General features: G+C 47.0%; 1 protein-coding gene across 1 annotated transcript; it reads left to right on the forward strand.

Annotated features, from left to right (window-relative positions):
* The first annotated feature begins 368 nt into the window (after positions 1 to 368).
* On the forward strand, positions 369 to 6,165 carry SLC45A3 (solute carrier family 45 member 3). The gene is made up of 4 exons (XM_060088434.1): positions 369 to 562; positions 1,330 to 2,115; positions 2,824 to 3,089; positions 5,217 to 6,165. Exons 1-4 carry the CDS (start codon positions 391 to 393, stop codon positions 5,652 to 5,654), a joined length of 1,662 nt encoding a protein of 553 aa, XP_059944417.1. The 5' UTR covers positions 369 to 390; the 3' UTR covers positions 5,655 to 6,165.
* The last annotated feature ends 13,359 nt before the right edge of the window (positions 6,166 to 19,524 follow it).

Genomic DNA, 19,524 nt, shown 5'->3' on the forward strand with positions numbered 1-19,524 from the left:
GCCTGGGAGTGAACGAGATTCAGAATTCAGAGCAAATCCTGGAGGTCAGATTCCTGGGAATCTCTGTGTGTGGCTTGTCCCAGCTCTTTTAATATTCTGTGTGTGTGATTGTCCCAGCTCTTTTAATACTCTGTGTGTGTGATTATCCCAGCTCTTTTAGGATCTGAGTGTTGAGATATGTCCCCACCGAGGCACCCCACGATGACAGACAGGCGGTTAGCATGGCTGAGAAACTAGACCTGCACGGAGGGCCCGCAGAAATGGGTTTCTGGCTGAGTCCTACGCGGTCGGTGGCAGCAAGGAGGAGAGGCCTAGGCGTCTGGAGCAAGGCTGAGACGGAGCAGTCCTGGAGTGTGTGAACAGGCCGGAGCCCTACCTGCCTGGCGCATCATGGTCCAGAGGCTGTGGGTGAGCCGCCTGCTGCGGCATCGGAAAGCCCAGCTCCTGCTGGTCAATCTGCTGACCTTCGGCCTGGAGGTGTGCCTGGCTGCAGGTATCACCTACGTGCCACCCCTGCTGTTGGAAGTGGGGGTAGAGGAGAAGTTCATGACCATGGTGCTGGGTGAGTCCCCACATCCTCCTTCCCTCCTGCTCCAGATATATGTCCTCTGGGGAAGTAGGGCGACAGGGCCTTTGCCCAAAGAGCTGCTTGGAAGCAGAGGTGGCTGCCTGCTGTCCCTGAGCCTGGTGGGTCAGCGTGGCTGGGGAGGGGGTGACCCTGGGCTCAGGGGGTCTGAGAGATAGAAAAGGGTACAGGGACGTTCTCTGGTGACCTCTGTATCCCTGGTCCCTACGCCATGCATGGCCCACGGGAGACACTGGAGAAACTGCCCTTTGTAATTCATACCTGTGGTCTCATCTAATTCCTGCAGCAACGCTTTGAGGTTACCCATTTCACAGAGAAGATGATGGAAGCTAATAAGTGGTTAGGTGACTTAGGCCGCTGGACGGCTAGCTTAGCTGCTGATTAGTAGGGTCGGGACCACCCTCAGCCCCCACCGCCAGGCTCTTTCTTGCCGCTAGGGCAGGGGCTGGGCTCCTAACTGCGGACGAATTCTGTAAAAGCCACGGAGGGCAAATGTCATCATCATGTGACTCCCAGGAAGAGGGGGCTCTGTCAGGAGGACAGGCTCTGGGGTCAGACTGCCTGTTGAAACCATGCCTGTGCATGGCGATCACTGGTCAGTTGGGTCAGTAGTGATCCTAGTTGTGAGGAGTAAATTGGGGTCCTGTGAAGTACTCAGCACAGCCCCAGTACACAGTTGGTACCCTCCCCCCTGCCCCTTCTGGGCCCCAGCCTCCAGCTCATGCTACTTGCCCTTCTTGCAGGCATCGGTCCAGTGCTGGGTCTGGTCTCGGTCCCACTCCTAGGCTCAGCCAGCGACCACTGGCGTGGGCGCTATGGTCGCCGGAGGCCCTTCATCTGGGCGCTGTCCCTGGGTGTCCTACTGAGCCTCTTCCTCATCCCGAGGGCCGGCCGCCTGGCGGGGCTGCTGTGCCCGGACACCAGGCCCCTGGAGCTGGCACTGCTAATCCTGGGCGTGGGGCTGCTGGACTTCTGCGGCCAGGTGTGCTTCACTCCGCTGGAGGCCCTCCTCTCTGACCTCTTCCGGGACCCAGACCACTGTCGCCAGGCGTTCTCCGTCTACGCCTTCATGATCAGCCTTGGGGGCTGCCTGGGCTACCTTCTGCCTGCCATCGACTGGGATGCCAGTGCCCTGGCCCCCTACCTGGGCACCCAGGAAGAGTGCCTCTTTGGCCTGCTCACTCTCATCTTCCTCACTTGCGTGGCAGCCACACTGTTTGTGGCTGAGGAGGCAGCGCTGGGCCCAGCCGAGCCAGTGGAAGGGCTGTCGGTCCCCTCTGTACCACCCCACTGCTGCCCGTGCCACGCCCGCCTGGCTTTCTGGAACCTGCGCACCCTCTTTCCCCGGCTGCACCAGCTCTGTTGCCGCATGCCTCGCACCCTACGCCGACTCTTCGTGGCCGAGCTGTGCAGTTGGATGGCATTCATGACCTTCACACTGTTTTACACAGACTTTGTGGGCGAGGGGCTGTACCAGGGTGTTCCCAGGGCTGAGCCAGGCACCGAGGCCCGGAGACACTATGATGAAGGTAAGGCCTTGACAGCCCGGGGCCCTGTCGTGGGAGCTGCCCTCCTGTGGATGTTCGCGTGCAGGGAGATGCCCACAGCCTGTACCTGGGCTGGAGGCGACGCATCTGGGCCCCGATTTCCCCATCAGGAAAATGGGCCAGTGTGCAGGCTGCGTGTGCAGCTGCTCAAGGAGCACAGTGGCTTTGCTGCAGTCTCAGCAGAGCCTTGGGCTGATCGGAGAGTTTGATCAGTCATTGCCCCAACTTGATGGAGGAAGAGGCTGAGCTTATCTAAGGTCCAGAAGCTGGGCCTCGGGTTCGCCTGGCCTGAACTTCAGTGTGCCCTCTGCTCCCCTACTGACTTTCCAAATCGCCTTGCCAGCCCCTTCCAGCTCAGGCGTCTGGAATTCTGTCTTGGAGCCCCCAGCAGAAATGTCTTTGTGTTCCCTCTACCCCTCCTGACAAGCTGCGCACAGCCAACCCTTAGAACATCTTCCTTTGCCCTTAGCCAGTGGCTTTGGCCCCATGCCCTGAGGTCAGTGGAAGAACCTACACTCCCGTTGCTATGGGTAGGGCAGGGGATGCTGGGGAGCACGTCTGGAAAATAGCAGGTCTTGGGCAGCAGGTGCCTGTGGCTCCTAATTCTGAGCACCTCTCCCCCCGCCCATGGTATTGGGTCCTTTTTCCCCCACCCCCTGTCTGATGGCTTCTTCCCCCGCCCCACTCCAGGGGTCCGGATGGGCAGCCTGGGGCTGTTCCTGCAGTGTGCCATCTCCCTGCTCTTCTCTCTGGTCATGGACCGGCTGGTGCAGCGATTCGGCACCCGGGCAGTCTATCTGGCCAGCGTGGTGGCTTTCCCTGTGGCTGCCGGTGCCACGTGCCTGTCCCACAGCGTGGTGGTGGTGACCGCTTCAGCTGCCCTCACTGGGTTCACCTTCTCTGCCCTGCAGATCCTGCCGTACACGCTAGCATCCCTCTACCACCGGGAGAAGCAGGTACTCGCCCTGGCCGCTGAGTGGAGTGGGGTGGACGGGCAGCTGACTAGCCCAGGACCGGTGTCTGGCAAGAGAAGCTGGAGAAGGAATTCTTTGATGGGAGAGGAAGCCTGTTGTAGCCCCAGGGCCAGAGACTTGGGCTGCGGAAGGAGGGTGTAGATTAGATTCTGGGAATGACTTCCTGGTGTCAGGACTATAAAGCACTTAAAGTGGATGATTGCAGGAAATGTGAAATCCTTCTCTGGAAATCCTGAAGAGTCAGGCTAGCAGAAGCCCTCAGTCAGGGCTGTGTTGTTCTGTGCAGAGGCAGGGGGCTGGATCAGATGACCTCTGGGGCACCCGGCTTCAGCAGCCAGTGAGGGAAAGGTCTGGTGTGGGCCACGCCTCTCCTTATTCAGCGGAGGACCTTGTGAGTGACCCAAACCTTGCTTTGGTCTCGGAGATGGGGAAAGCTCCTTACCGCCCCTTTCCCTCTTTCGGTTTGTCTTCCTTTTCTGTTTAATTCTCTCTTTTCTTTCCTGCCTCACTCCTTTGCCTCGTCCCCTCCCCCCGCCCCCATGGCGGATCTCTGAGCCTGATGCGCCTGACACCGCTCGCCTGGGCACTGTGTAAGTTGGGGGGCCTCCTTCCTGCTCAGCCCCACACTAACCAGCCCCTCCAGGGGCCCCCTTCTCTGGGAAGCCTCCTGACCAGGCTGTGTGGTCACGTTTGTTGTCTCCACTGGCCTCACTGAGCTACAGCCCTGGGTGCAGAGCTCTGCCCAGAGGGCAAGAAGTTGGGGGCGTCCCAAGGAAAAAGAGATGCAGCCTGGCTTCATAGGGCTTCTAGACTGTAGGAAAGACATCGTCTTCCCCTTGTAGGCCATGGGTGGGGTAGCTGGGAGGCTGGTGAAGTGAATAGGTAGCTGCAGGGGTGGGGGTGGAGGTGGGGCTTTGGGTTGGGGGAAGCTGGTCCCCGAGGCCCCTGTCAGCGCATTGATAATCTTCATCATCCTCCACGCTTTCCCGCCCTGGTTGGGGGCTTGGGCTGGTGTCCAGAAGCCAGGCTTGGGCATGTGCCAGGGAATGTGCTGAGCTGGTCTTCCCTTCAGGCTGAGAACACGTCTGTCCCCAGGGGCCTCTCCACGCTCCAGCCGCACTGATCTTTTGTGGGGTGTCAGGCAGGAGGTGAGGTCCCAGGCATGGTTGGCCCCGCACCCCATCTATGTCTGCTTTGTCCACTTCTGGCTGCACCATGAGCCTTGGGATTCCCTGGTGTCAGGCTTGAGCTCTGCCGTGGCTCCCAGTGCTAATGCAGCTGACCCTGAGAGCTCTGTGTTAGGCGCTAGTGGGCCTGGGGAAAGTGGTCAGATGAGTTCTGGCCTCGTCCTTAGATAGGAGGGAGGCACTGGGACATTGCGGGCAGGGCAGGGACAGGTCACACTGATCCAAGGCAGACAGTGAGAAGGAACGAGAAGGCTTCGGCCTCAGCACAGCTGGACCATGGGAGTCGGGAAGAGGGCGATTCTTTCTGTTCCTTGCTTCTTCCAGGCTGAGTCTGAGGACCCTCCCTGCCCCAGGCTGGGGCCGCAGACGTCACAGTAGGGCAGCAACTCTAGCCTGGGCCTGGGACCCACAGTGGGAAGGGAGCGTCTCTCTGTGGAGGTTGACAAGGGTGTCCCAGTGGTGAGGTGGTAGGGGCAGAAGGAGGAGGGTTAGGAGCGTCTGTGTGGGGCTTTGGGGCCTGGGGCCCCCACCTTTGGACTTTGTTCCTCTGCTCTGACATGTCTCTCTGCCCACCTGTCTTCATTCTTCTGTGTCTTTCCTTTACCTTGGGGTTCTGTTCTCTTCCTAACCTGCAGTACTGAGTTTGTGTGTCACTTACTGATTCTAGGAGGGGCTAGAGGAGACCTAGACGTCTGGTTTCAGATGTCCCCTCCTGCCCCCCCTGCCCCCCTTCTGAGGAGAATCCTCACTAGACCCAGACCAAGCAGGGTCTGCTCAGTTTTCTGACCTGCTGCCCGATTTTCATTAAGGCCTAGTGCCTGGTTTCTTCTAGCCCCTGGGATAAAGGCCAGGGCCTGTTCTCCTAGTTGGGGGATCCCATGCTTGGGTACATACCTGTCCTTGTGTGTTCCCCTCCCCCCAGGTTTTCCTGCCCAAATACCGCGGAGATGATGGAGGTGGTGCCAGTGAGGACAGCCTGATGACCAGCTTCTCGCCGGGCCCTAAGGCCGGATCTCCCTTCCCCAATGGACACGCGGGTGCTGGAGGCAGCGGCCTGCTCCCTCCTCCACCTGCACTCTGTGGGGCCTCTGCCTGCGATGTCTCCATGCGTGCAGTGGTGGGCGAGCCACCCGAGGCCAGGGTTGTTCCGGGCCGGGGCATCTGCCTGGACCTTGCCGTCCTGGACAGTGCCTTCCTGCTGTCCCAGGTGGCCCCGTCTCTGTTTATGGGCTCCATTGTTCAGCTCAGCCAGTCTGTCACTGCCTATATGGTGTCGGCTGCAGGTCTGGGTCTGGTTGCCATTTACTTTGTCACACAGGTGGTATTTGACAAGAGCGACTTGGCCAAATACTCTGTGTAGAGTACTTCCAGCCCACTGAGGGAGGACCTGCCTCACTGGGTCCCAGCTCTCCCTATTCCAGTCTCCCGTTGGCCCGGTAGGGCTGGGGGCTGGCCTTCCAGTTTCTATTGCTGCCAAAGTGGTGTGGCTCTCTGCTGCCTCCCTGTGGCAGTGAGGTACATAGCTGCACAAGTAGGGGACTGGGGCTTCTTCCCTCCCACCTCTCCTCAGTCTTTGGGGCTGGCTGACTGGAAGCTCTCCAGAAGGCTTCAGTCTGGACTTCCACAAGGAAAGAAGGGCAGGGCATTTAATTAACTCTGTGCACTGGAATGCAGGCCTCTGCCGGGGGATCACCCAGGCTCAGGGTTAACAGCTAGTGTCCTGGTTGAGAAATACCCAGAGAAGGGATTTGGGGAGCTGGGTAAACTCAGCCACCTGGTCTCCTACAACCAAGGCCTCTTATCCCATAGGTTCTCCCAGTGTCGCTCTTGCATGGGAGTTTGTAATGTGAAACGCTCCTCTACCGGATTTGAAAGTATGAAAGTTATTGGGGGTCGCGGTCCCGAGGGGAGAAGGGAAGCTGCCTAGCCCCACAGCGCCACCTCTCTCCTGTTCCCCGCCCCCCCTGCATTTTATTAGGACTTGGCTTGTTGGCCCCTGTGTTGCCATCACAGGGACACGGGTTTTTAAATAATTAACTTATTTATTTAAGTAGAAGGGGAATCAAGGTGTTTAGGGGTTGGGTAGGATGAGGTCCCTAATGACTAGGTCCCCTGAGACGATTGGTTATTGGGCTGAGAATTGTCAGAATCTCCTTCTCCTGGAGTGATTGGTCTGGCCCCAGAACTGCCTAACCCTGAGCCTGGAAGCTCTGCTTACCCCAACTGATATCCCAAATCCTGTTACCCAAGGCGGGGAGGGCTGGGGAAAGGTGAAGGGTGGGGCTTCAGGTCTCAGCAGCCTCCGTAGCCTCCCCTCCCCTCTTGACTCTGCCGTCCCCCCCAGCTCCCCTCTGCTCCCTCTAGGACTGGGCTGATGAAGGAGCTGCCCAACCCCACCTTTCCCCACTGGCTCCACAGCCCTCTCCTTGGGGCTGTTTTGGGACCAGAAGCACAGAGTGTGGCTCCTTGAGCCTTTATCCGTCTCAGCCCCCAGGGCATATCTGTGCTTGGGGAATCTAGCACAGAAACTCAGGAGCACCCCCAGCCTGGGCTAAGGAGGTCTTATCTCCAGCGGCTTTAAGTGCCGTTTGCAATAATGTTATGTCTTATTTATTTAGTGGAATAAATATTTTATACTGTATGTGAGCAATCAGAGTATAATGTTTATGGTGATGAAATTAAAGCCTTCTTACATGTTTAATTGGTCTTTGTGTCTTTTCTGAGCGGAAAAGACCAAATCTCAAATTACCCGCAGCTTCCTTCTCATCAGGACCGTTTTGGCAGCTTCAGTTCCCAGCACCACCAGCAGGTGGAGCCATAGACCAACACTTTTTTGTCCTTTGGCGATTGGGTGTGGCTGTGCTTCCCCAGAATTGGGGAGTCCCTTTGAGGGTGAGGGAGAGGGCGGGAGAGTAAGAAGTATAGAGAGTGGGGGCATTTTCCTTCTCAGATGGCTCGCGGTGTGGCCAAGGAGATGGAACAAGCACGCATTATCAACCACAGCAATAGGAAGCCCCTGGCATGTATGGGTGAGGATTCGACACCACTGTGCCTGGGTTCCCACCCTTTCCCACCTCCTTCACCCTTCCTGCCAGGCTCAGATCAAGTTCAGTCTTCTCAGCCTTGCCACTTCCTCACCCCTCCAAACTTAACCGGCCTTCCTGTCCCTTAAATTCAAGTGGTCAGTATAGTTAACACCCTAGCTTTATTTTTTAAATGTTCTATGTTTTATTTAACTTTCTATTAGTTTTCAAACATACACAGGAAATGAGCCTGGTGATAATGAACCCAACATCAACATTTATTAACATTCTGCCATTTTTATTTCATCTATTTTCCCTCCCCCCCACCCAGGGTATTTTTAAAGCATATAGCAGATACAATTTTACTTCACCTGAAAATACTTCAGAATGTATCTTTAAGAAATAGGACTTTTAAACAACCTGATCACAATACCATGAATATATTCAACAAACAGTAATTCCTTATCATCAATTACCCAGCCCATGTACATTTTTCCCCAACTGCCTTGAAAATGTCTTTTTACAGCTGGTTTGTTCAAATCAAGATCGAAGAAAAATAACTATTAATTTGCATTTAGTGGTTATGCCTCTTAGGTTTCTCTTAATCTCTAACAGTTTCCCTCTTTTTTTTTTAAATGCCATTCATTGGTGAAGAAACAGCCATTTTTCCTACAAAAATGTCTACATTCTATGTTTGGCTGACTGTATCCTCAGTGTTATTTAAAATGTTCCTTCTTCCCCCCTTTCCCCCCATAATCTGGTAATAAGATCTAGAGGCTTGGTTAGATTCAGATTTGATTGTCCCATCAGAGGGACACAGGCCTTTAAATGTTTAACTTAACACCTCTGTACACTCCTACATAATTCTGAAGAAATTTCAGGTATCATATTCCATTCCTAAATATTTCAGGATGTATTTCAAAAAGATAAGCACTTATTTAAAAAAAAAAACAGTCACTTTGCTATTATCAGACCAAAAAAAAATTCCTTAGTATAATCAAATATCCAGTCAGTGTTCACATTTCCCTGTCTCATAAATTTTTTTGTATAATTTTTGTTCAAACTGAAACCTAAATAAGTTCCTTATGTTGCAGTTGGTTGACGTGTCTCTTAAATCTCTTGTAATTCACAGGTACCTCCTCAATTTTAATTTTTTTCCTTGCAATTCATTTGTTAAGGGAACTAGATTGTCCTATAGATCATCTGGATTTTGCTGATTGCATCCCTGTGGTGATATTTCACATGTTTTTTTTTTTTTTTTTCTTTTTGCGGTATGTGGGCCTCTCACTGTTGTGGCCTCTCCCGTTGCGGAGCACAGGCTCCGGACGCGCAGGCCCAGCGGCCATGGCTCACGGGCCCAGCCGCTCCGCGGCATATGGGATCCTCCCAGACCGGGGTACGAACCCGTATCCCCTGCATCGGCAGGCGGACTCTCAACCACTTGCGCCACCAGGGAGGCCCCACATGTTTTTATTGCCCTTCTATTTTCTGTAATTGCTCTTCTATTTTGGTAATTATAGTCAGAGACCAGATCAGATTTGTTTTTTTTGTTTTTGCAAGAATACTTAATAGGTTTGTGTACCTCCATAGAAGGGAATATGTATTGTCTGCTTGTCTTCCTTTTTTGATGTTAGTAACATTGATATCTTAGACCCATTTTTTCATAGGCATTGGAAAATTATGATATTCTTTTATTTCCTAAAGAAATGCTGGACTCCTTCCTTATATTTACCAGTTTTCAAAATTATGAATTGGTTAACTCCTAGTGATGACAGAGGTTTTTCCCTTTAATGTCATTATGTATTCATGTGTTTAAACATATGTGATATGTTTCAATCCTTTGCATTTGCTATTCATGTTCAAATTGTTCCCATCTTTGGCCAGTGGGAGCCTCTTCAAGTTGATTTCTTTGAGTCCTTTTGACAAACTTCTAAATGGTCTTTGAATGCTGCTTTGCTTTCTGGCATGACTAGATGCCCTGGCTCATCTTGTATATTTCTTGCCATAGACCTGGAATGAGCTATTTTCTCTAAGGGTCTCTGATTGCTTTTTATGGAAAAAGGTTTTTTCCCACGGAGACCATAATATCGGCATTGGGAGTACTTGTTACTAGGTTGATCATTGGTTTTAGGTCTTTTCAGTGGACAAAGCTAGGAAAAACATTTTTTAATGTAAATACGTGGTGAGTTTCTGCTGATATTTCCAATTCAAATTCAGGATTATAGATTATATATGTTTATATATCTACATACATATGTATTTTACTTCTCTATCTAATTTCTACCACACTGAAACAGAGCTGAAGGCCTGGCCCAAGGCTTTCAGCATGTATGTGTGTATGTGTGAGAAGAAGCAAAAAGAACCACCAGTCAGGCATTAATGTCAGCCTGTCTGTGCCACCAGAACGTAGAACCTGGCCCAGAAGGCATGTTCATTCTTTCTCCTGATCCAAGGGAGAAAGAATGAACACTTGGGCAAACTGTTTCAGAATACACAAAAGGAGACTGGGAATCATTAGGGAACAGGAAACTTGGGCTCAGAGAGGTTTTTCTTTTCTTTCTTTTTTTTAAAATTGAAACATAGTTGACATACAATATTATGTTAGTTTCAATGTACTACATAATGCTTTGATATTTGCATACATTATGCAGCGATCACCACAATAAGTCTAGTGACCATCTGTCCCCATACAAAGCTATTACAATATTATTGACCATATTCCTTATGCTGTATATTACATACTCATGACTTATTTATTATATAATTGGAGGATTGTACCTCTTAATCCCCTTCATCTATTTCGCTGCCCCCTGGCCCCCTTTCCCTTCTTGGAACCATCCATCGTTCCCTGTGTCTGTGAGTCTGGTTTTGTTTTGTTTTTTAGATTCCACGTATAAGTGAGATCATGCACTGTTTGTCTTTCCCTGTCTGATATTTCACTTAGCATAATACCCTCTAGAGCCATCCATGTTGTCACAAATGGCAAGATTTCTTTTTTTTATGGCTGAGTAATATTCCAGTGGGGTGCGTGTGTGTGCATGCGTGTGTGTGAGTGCATGCACATATGTACATGTATACCATATCTTCTTTCTTTGTGTGTGTGTGGAGCTGTACTGCATGGCTTGTAGGATTTTAGTTCCCTGACCAGGGATCAAACCCGGGCCCTTGGCAGTGAAAGCGTGGAGTCCTAACCACTGGACTGCCAGGGAATTCCCACCACATCTTCTTTATCCATTCCTCTATTGATGGACACTTAGGTTGCTTCCATATCTTGGCTACTATAAATAATGCTGCAATGCACCTTGGAGTGCATATATCTTTTAATTCAAGTGTTTTTGTCATCTTCAGGTAAATATCAAGACGTGAAATTGCTGGATCATATGACAGTTCTATTTTTAATTTTTTGAGGAACCTCCATACTGTTTTCCATAGTGGGTGCACCAATTTACATCCCCAACAATATACTAGGATTCCCTTTTCACCACATCCTTACCAACACTTGTTGTTTGTTATCTTTTTAATAATAGCCATTCTGACTGGTGTGAGGTGATATCTCACTGTGTGTGTGGTTTTTTTTTTAATTAAATACTTTAAAAAATTTTTGGCTGCATTGGGTCTTCATTGCTGCACGCGGTCTTTCTCTAGTTGCGGCGAGCAGGGGCTACTCTTTGTTGTGGTGCACGGGCGTCTCGTTGCAGTGGCTTCTCTTGTTGTGGAGGACGGGCTCTAGAGCGCAGGCTCAGTAGTTGTGGCGCACAGGCTTAGTTGCTCCGCGGCATGTGGGATCTTCCCGGACCAGGGCTCGAACCCGTGTCCCCTGCATTGGCAGGCAGATTCTTAACCACTGCGCCACCAGGGAAACCCAGTATGGTCATTTTAACAATGTTAATTCTTCCAATCCTGATCACAGTGTATCTTTTCATCTGTTTGTTGTCTTCAGTTTCTTTTGTCATAGTTTTCCAAGTACAAGTCGTTTACCTCTGTGGTTAGGTTTGTTCCTACGTATTTCACTCACTTTGATGCAGTTAACTTCAGAGGGCCTTTTCTAGCACAAGTTTTCAGTATTGGGGACCAGCTAAGCCAGCTCACAGGCTGTGAGGCCTTATGTTGGTAGCGCCTCAGTTTTTGGGTTTTTTTTTTTAATATATTGAGGTATAGTTGATTTACAATGGTAGTTCCTCAGTTTTAAACTACATTCTTCACAGAAACACCAACTTGCTAAGAAGTACAGAAGGGGAGGAAAGAAGCAGGAAGAAAGGGGACTCTGGAAAGGAGGAGGAAACTTCAAGTAAGCTCAAAGACATCACAAATAACATTTACTGAGTCCTTTTCATGTGGGGTCTCAGACGAGTGCAACCTGGCCAGTGCCCTTAAGGAAAATTTAATTTAGGTGGAAAGGAATAAGCATGGATGAATCAAATGTTCATAGATGTATCAGGTGGGATGTACGTGGAAAATTCAGAACATGAACCAAAGATACTAACAGAGTTTAGAGAAGGGAAAATGATTTTTTTGTGGTGGAGAGAGGAAGGCTCTCTGGCCTCATCATGCTGGATCCTGCCCATCTCCCAGAGGGAGATGGAGCCCTGGGTCCTGGCTTGTGGTTTGAACCCAGGAATTGGAAAAAGGGGGGTTGGAGTGGGGTTAGATGGGCAGTGCTCCATCTTTTGTACATTCATGGGTCTTCCTTTCTGGCCTGGGTGCCTCTCCCTGCAGAGCCAGTTACAGTGAGAAAGGAGAGCAGTAAGAGTAGGGGTGGAAACATCCCATGGGCGGGCAGCTTGGATCTCGGGTTACTTCTTGTGCAGCTGGGGAAAAAGCCCTCGGTTTCCAGGATCAGATTTGATTACAGCAGCCTGGCAGTTTTGTCACTGTTGGCTGGAGGGCTGTTCAGAGTAGGAACTTTCTGACATCCAACACTGTCACTAGATCTCCACACACGTTAGGAGGTAGCTTGCTGTGCCCTGGTGACCAGGTCACTTGACCTCAGTCTGCCCCTTCCTAACATTTGACCTTCAACAAGTCATTCTAGGACTTCCCTGGTGGCTCAGTGGTTAAGAATCCGCCTGCCAATGCAGGGGACAAGGGTTCAAGCCCTGGTCTTGGAAGATCCCACATGCCACGGAGGAACGAAGCCCGTGCGCCACAACTACTGAGCCTGTGCTCTAGAGCCCATGTGCCACAACTACTGAAGCCCACGTGCCTAGAGCCCGTGCTCCGCAACAAAAGAAGCCACCGCAATGAGAAGCCCGCGCACCGCAACGAAGAGTAGCCCCCACTCGCCGCAAATAGAAAAAGCACGCACGCAGCAAGGAAGACCCAACACAGCCCAAAATAAATTAATTTTAAAAACCCAAAAAACAAACAAACAAAAAAAACAAGTCATTCTACTATGCGTAAAATGAGGGGGTTAATGGACCATCTCTACAGACACAGCTCTAGACTTCCATGCTCCACAGTTCCCTGCCCTGTGTTCCCCTCCCCAGGATACTGTTTAGCACTTTATAGTCCCCAGTTAATGGTCTCCCCTTCCCTTCTTCCATCAAATAATACTTGTCTATCTTCCTATATGCTGGACTCTATGTGTGCCCTGGGGCTGTGGTACTGAAGACTCAATCACCGGCAGCTCAGATGGGGCTGTGAGGAAGCAGACTGGGAGCAGCCTCCTGCCCGCTGAGGGGCCTCCATCCTGGAGAGGAAGCGAGCTCCAGGGAAGCAAGGCGTGGGTCCGCCAGTGAGCAGCCGCCCGTCCCCTGAGACGACCTCACCATCTGGCACGATTTCTCCCAGTGACGTGGAGAGAGCAGGTAGGCAGGGGACCCTGTTATCCTTCTTTCACCAGTGACAAAACTGAGGCTTGCTAAGATGATGTGACTTGTCCAAGGGCACACTGACTCAGGGCTGTTTTTGTTCTACCATCACCAATTTTAAATGGTGGAGGTGAGGGGTAAGTAGGAAGCCTCTGCGTTATCTTTGCAGCTCTTCTGTAAATCTAATATTCTTCCAAAATAAAAAGGTTCTTTTGTCTTTCGACCCATCTCACCACCTTCTGAAATATAACAACAAAATCAATTAGTCAACCATTACTGTTCACTGAACCCCTGATAGGTATAAGGCTCCATGGTACGTATAACCAGGGGGGTAATGAATATGTATCAAACGTGGTCCTTGCTCTCTGTGAGTTCTCAGGTTTCCCCATAGAAAAATAAGACATGTTCAAATGAAAAGTTATTTCTAATGGTACAAGGCAGTTTGATAAGTGCCAACAATACATAGGAGTACAAGGGAGATGGGGAGAGAAACCACTGCTAGGAGGATGTTTTTTTTAATAGGGACAAAGTTTATTTCCTTCTACAAAACAAGTTCAGTGTTTTTGACTTAATGAATACTTTTTAAATACATGAGCACTTTAATCGATAGTACATTCATTTTCTCAGGCTTCCTGCATTAGTCATAAAGAAAACCACCAAGTCATATTGATTCTACATCCTAAATATCTCTCACACTGATTGCCTCACTGCTAACCTCACTGCCACCGTCATGTTGTCCCTCTCCTGGGCCAATTCATTAACCATAGCCATCTCCCTTTATCTGGTCTAACCTCCACTCACACTGACTCCCGCTGCCATTAGGTCCATGCTTGTACTGCAGCCTGAGTTAATTTCCCATGCACTGAGCTGACAGCCCTATGCTTGGGTGCAGGGGAACCTCAGGAGACTCACCTGAACATGGCTCCTTCACATGTGGCTCCATCCACCTCTTTATCCCCTTCATTGCCACCTCCCCATTCCCCCAAACCCTGCTTCAGCCATAGTGAGTTCCTTCCCACTGCTCAACCAAACTTTGCTCTTATGAGCCTCAGTGCCTTTGCCATTGCTGCACTCTCTTCGTGGAAAGCCCTCTGCCTCTTCTGTGCCTATGGGAATCGTGGTTATTCTCTAACCCTCAGGTTAAAAATCCCCTTCTCTTGTTCCCTGAAGTTAATCACTTCCTTCTCTGTCTTCCCATAACATACTGCTACTGTGCAACTCATGTATGTTGGACAAAAACTTGGCTTATCCACAGGATGGGGGAAAATATTTGCAAACGAAGCAACTGACAAGGGATTAATCTCCAAAATATACAAACAGCTCAGTAACAGAAAAACAACCCAATCAAAAAATGACTGGGACCAGAGGACAGACAGCAGAAGCAAGAAGAACTACAATCCTGCAGCCTGTGGAACAAAAACCACATTCACAGAAAGATAGACAAGATGAAAAGGCAGAGGGCTAGGTACCAGATGAAGGAACAAGATAAAACCCCAGAAAAACAACTAAATGAAGTGCAGATAGGCAACCTTCCAGAAAAAGAATTCAGAATAATGATACTGAAGATGATCCAGGACCTCCAAAAAAGAATGGAGGCAAAGATCGAGAAGATGCAAGAAATGTTTAACGAAGACCTAGAAGAATTAAAGAACAAACAAACAGAGATGAACAATACAATAACTGAAATGAAAACTACACTAGAAGGAATCAATAGCAGAATAACTGAGGCAGAAGAATGGATAAGTGACCTGGAAGACAGAATGGTGGAATTCACTGCTGCAGAACAGAATAAAGAAAAAAGAATGAAAAGAAATGAAGACAGCCTAAGAGACCTCTGGAACAACATTAAATGCAACAACATTCACATTATAGGGGTCCCAGAAGGAGAAGAGAGAGAGAAAGGACCCGAGAAAATATTTGAAGAGATTATAGTTGAAAACTTCCCTAACCTGGAAAAGGAAATAGCCACCCAAGTCCAGGAAGTGCAGAGAGTCCCATACAGGATACACCCAAGGAGAAACATGCCAAGACACATAGTAATCAAACTGGCAAAAATTAAAGACAAAGAAAAATTATTGAAAGCAGCAAGGGAAAAATGACAAAAAACATACAAGGGAACTCCCATAAGGTTAACAGCTGATTTCTCAGCAGAAACTCTACAAGCCAGAAGGGAGTGGCATGATATCCTTAAAGTGATGAAAGGGAAGAACCTACAACCAAGATTACTCTACCTGGCAAAGATCTCATTCAGATTTGATGGAGAAATCAAAAGCTTTACAGACAAGCAAAAGCTAAGAGAATTCAGCACCACCAAACCCACTCTACAACAAATGCTAAAGGAACTTCTCTAAGTGGGAAACACAAGAGAAGAAAAGGACCTACAAAAACAAACCCCAAACAATTAAGAAGATGGTAATAGGAACATACATATCGATAATTACCTTAAGCATGAATGGATTAAATGCTCCAACCAAAAGACACAGGCTCACTGAATGGATACAAAAACAAGACCCGTATATATGCTGTCTACAAGAGACCCACTTCAGACCTAGGGACACATACAGACTGAAAGTGAGGGGATGGAAAAAGATATTCCATGTAAATGGAAATCAAAAGAAAGCTGGAGTAGCAATACTCACACTAGATAAAATAGACTTTAAAATAAAGAATGTTACAAGAGACAAGGAAGGACACTACATAATGATCAAGGGATCAATCCAAGAAGAAGATATGACAACTATAAATATATATGCACCCAACATAGGAGCACCTCAATACATAAGACAACTGCTAACAGCTCTGAAAGAGGAAATCAACAGTAACACAGTAATAGTGAGGGACTTTAACACCTCACTTACAGCAATGGACAGATCATCCAAACAGAAAATTAATAAGGAAACACAAGCCTTAAATGACACAATAGACCAGATAGATTTAATTGGTATTTATAGGACATTCCATCCAAAAACAGCAGAGTACACTTTCTTCTCAAGTGCACATGGAACATTCTCCAGGATAGATCACATCTTGGGTCACAAATCAAGCCTCAGTAAATTTAAGAAAGTTGAAATCATATCAAGCATATTTTCTGACCACAACACTATGAGATTAGAAATCAATTACAGGGAAAAAAAACATAAAAAACACAAACACGTGGAGGCTAAACAATACGTTACTAGATAACCAAGAGCTCACTGAAGAAATCAAAGAGGAAATCAAAAAATACCTAGAGACAAATGACAACGAAAACACGATGATCCAAAACCTATGGGATGCAGCAAAAGCAGTTCTAAGAGGGAAGTTTGTAGCAACACAAGCCTACCTCAAGAAACAAGAAAAGTCTCAAATAAACAATCTAACCTTACACCTAAAGGGACTAGGGAAAGAAGAACAAACAAAACCCAAAGTTAGCAGAAATCATAAAGATCAGAGCAGAAATAACTGAAATAGAAACAAAGAAAACAATAGCAAAGATCAATAAAACTAAAAGCTGGTTCTTTGAGAAGATAAACAAAATTGATAAACCATTAACCAGACTCATCAAGAAAAAGAGGGAGAGGACTCAAATCAATAAAATTAGAAATGAAAAAGGAGAAGTTAGAACAGACACCGCAGAAATACAAAGCATCCTAAGAGACTACTACAAGCAACTCTATGCCAATAAAATGGACAACCTAGAAGAAATGGACAAATTCTTAGAAAGGTATAACCTTCCAAGACTGAACCAGGAAGAAATAGAAAATATGAACAGACCAATCACAAGTAATGAAATTGAAACTGTGATTAAAAATCTTCCAACAAACACAAGTCCAGGACCAGATGGCTTCACAGGTGAATTCTATCTAACATTTAGAGAAGAGCTAACATCCATCCTTCTCAAACTCCTCCAAAAAATTGCAGAGGAAGGAATACTCCCAAACTCATTCTATGAGGCCACCATCACCCTGATACCAAAACCAGACAAAGATACTACAAAAAAAGAAAATTATAGACCAATATCACTGATGAATATAGACGCAAAAATCCTCCACAAAATACTAGCAAACAGAATCCAACAACACATTAAAAGGATCATATACCATGATCAAGTGGGATTTATCCCAGGGATGCAAGCATTCTTCAATATACGCAAATCAATCAATGTGATACAGCATATTAACAAATGGAAGAATAAAAACAATATGATCATCTCAATAGATGCAGAAAAAGCTTTTGACAAAATTCAACACTGATTTATGATAAAAACTCTCCAGAAAGTGGGCATAGAGGGACCCTACCTCAACATAATAAAGGCTGTATATGACAAACCCACAGCAAACATCATTCTCAATGGTGAAAACCTGAAAGCATTTCCTCTAAGATCAGGAACAAGACAAGGATGTCCACTCTCACCACTGTTATTCAACATAGTTTTGGAAGTCCTAGCCTTGGCAATCAGAGAAGAAAAAGAAATAAAAGGAATACAAATTGGAAAAGAAGAAGTAAAACTGTCACTGTTTGCAGATGACATGATACTATACGTAGAGAATCCTAAAGATGCCACCAGAAAACTACTAAGCTAATCAATGAATTTGGTAAAGTTGCAGGATACAAAATTAATGCACAGAAATCTCTTGCATTCCTATATACTAATGATGAAAAATCTGAAAGAGAAATTAGGGAAACACTCCCATTTACCACTGCAACAAAAAGAATAAAATACCTAGGAATAAGCCTACCTAGGGAGACAAAAGACCTGTATGCAGAAAACTATAAGACACTGATGAAAGAAATTAAAGATGATACCAGCAGATGGAGAGATATACCATGTTCTTGGATTGGAAGAATCAATATTGTGATAATGACTATACTACCCAAAGCAATCTACAGATTCAATTCAATCCCTATCAAATTACCAATGGCATTTTTTACGGAACTAGAACAAAAAAATCTTAAAATTTGTATGGAGACACAAAAGACCCCGAATAGCCAAAGCAGTCTTGAGGGGAAAAAATGGAGCTGGAGGGATCAGACTCCCTGACTTCAGACTATATTACAAAGCTACAGTAATCAAGACAATATGGTACTGGCACAAAAACAGAAATATAGATCAATGGAACAGGATAGAAAGCCCAGAGATAAACCCACGCACCTATGGTCAACTAATGTATGACAAAGGAGGCAAGGATATACAATGGAGAAAAGACAGTCTCTTCAGTAAGTGGTGCTGGGAAAACTGGACAGCTACATGTAAAAGAATGAAATTAGAACACTCCCTAACAGCATACACAAAAATAAACTCAAAATGGATTCGAGACCTAAATTTAAGACTGGACACTCTAAAACTCTTAGAGGAAAACATAGGAAGAACACTCTTTGACATAAATCACAGCAAGATCTTTTTTGATCCACCTCCTAGAGTAATGGAAATAAAAATAAACAAGTGGGACCTAATGAAATTTAAAAGCTTTTGCAAAGCAAAGGAAAGTACAAACAAGACGAAAAGACAACCCTCAGAATGGGGGAAAATATTTGCAAGCAAATCAGCGAACAAAGGATTAATCACCAAAATATATAAACAGCTCATGCAGCTCAATGTTAAAAAAATAAACAACCCAATCCAAAAATGGGCAGAAGACCTAAATGGACATTTCTCCAAAGAAGACATACAGATGGCCAAGAAACACATGAAAAGCTGCTCAACATCACTAATTATTAGAGAAATGCAGATCAAAACTACAATGAGGTATCACCTCACACCAGTTAGAATGGGCATCATCAGAAAATCTACAAACAACAAATGCTGGAGAGGGTGTGGAGAAAAGGGAACCCTCTTGCACTGTTGGTGGGAATGTAAATTGATACAGCCACTATGGAGAACAGTATGGAGGTTCCTTAAAAAACTAAAAATAGAATTACCATATGACCCAGCAATCCCACTACTGGACATATACCCAGAGAAAACCGTAATTCAAAAAGACACATGCACCTCAATGTTCATTGCAGCACTATTTACAATAGCCAGGTCATGGAAGCAACCTAAATGCCCATTGACAGACAAATGGATAAAGAAGATGTGGTACATATATACAATGGAATATTACTCAGCCATAAAATGGAACGAAATTGGGTCATTTGTAGAGACGTGGATGAATCTAGAGACTGTCATACAGAGTGAAGTAAGTCAGAAAGAGAAAAACAAATATCGTATATTAACGCATATATGTGGAACCTAGAAAAATGGTACAGATGAACTGGTTTGCAGGGCAGAAATTGAGACAGATGTAGAGAACAAACGCATGGACACCAAGGGGGAAAAGCCATGGAGGGGTGGGGCTGGTGGTGTGCTGAATTGGGCGACTGGGATTGACATGTATACACTGATGTGTATAAAATTGATGACTAATAAGAACCCGCT

Source organism: Mesoplodon densirostris, chromosome 2, assembly GCF_025265405.1.
Source record: "Mesoplodon densirostris isolate mMesDen1 chromosome 2, mMesDen1 primary haplotype, whole genome shotgun sequence".
Classification (NCBI taxonomy): domain Eukaryota; kingdom Metazoa; phylum Chordata; class Mammalia; order Artiodactyla; family Ziphiidae; genus Mesoplodon; species Mesoplodon densirostris.

Coding starts and splice junctions, on each gene's coding strand:
- SLC45A3 (XM_060088434.1), top strand. CDS start 391: ATGGTCCAGAGGCTGTGGGTGAGCCGCCTGCTGCGGCATCGGAAAGCC. Junction 2,116..2,823: donor CCGGAGACACTATGATGAAG/GTAAGGCCTTGA, acceptor GCCCCACTCCAG/GGGTCCGGATGGGCAGCCTG. Junction 3,090..5,216: donor TCTACCACCGGGAGAAGCAG/GTACTCGCCCTG, acceptor CCCTCCCCCCAG/GTTTTCCTGCCCAAATACCG.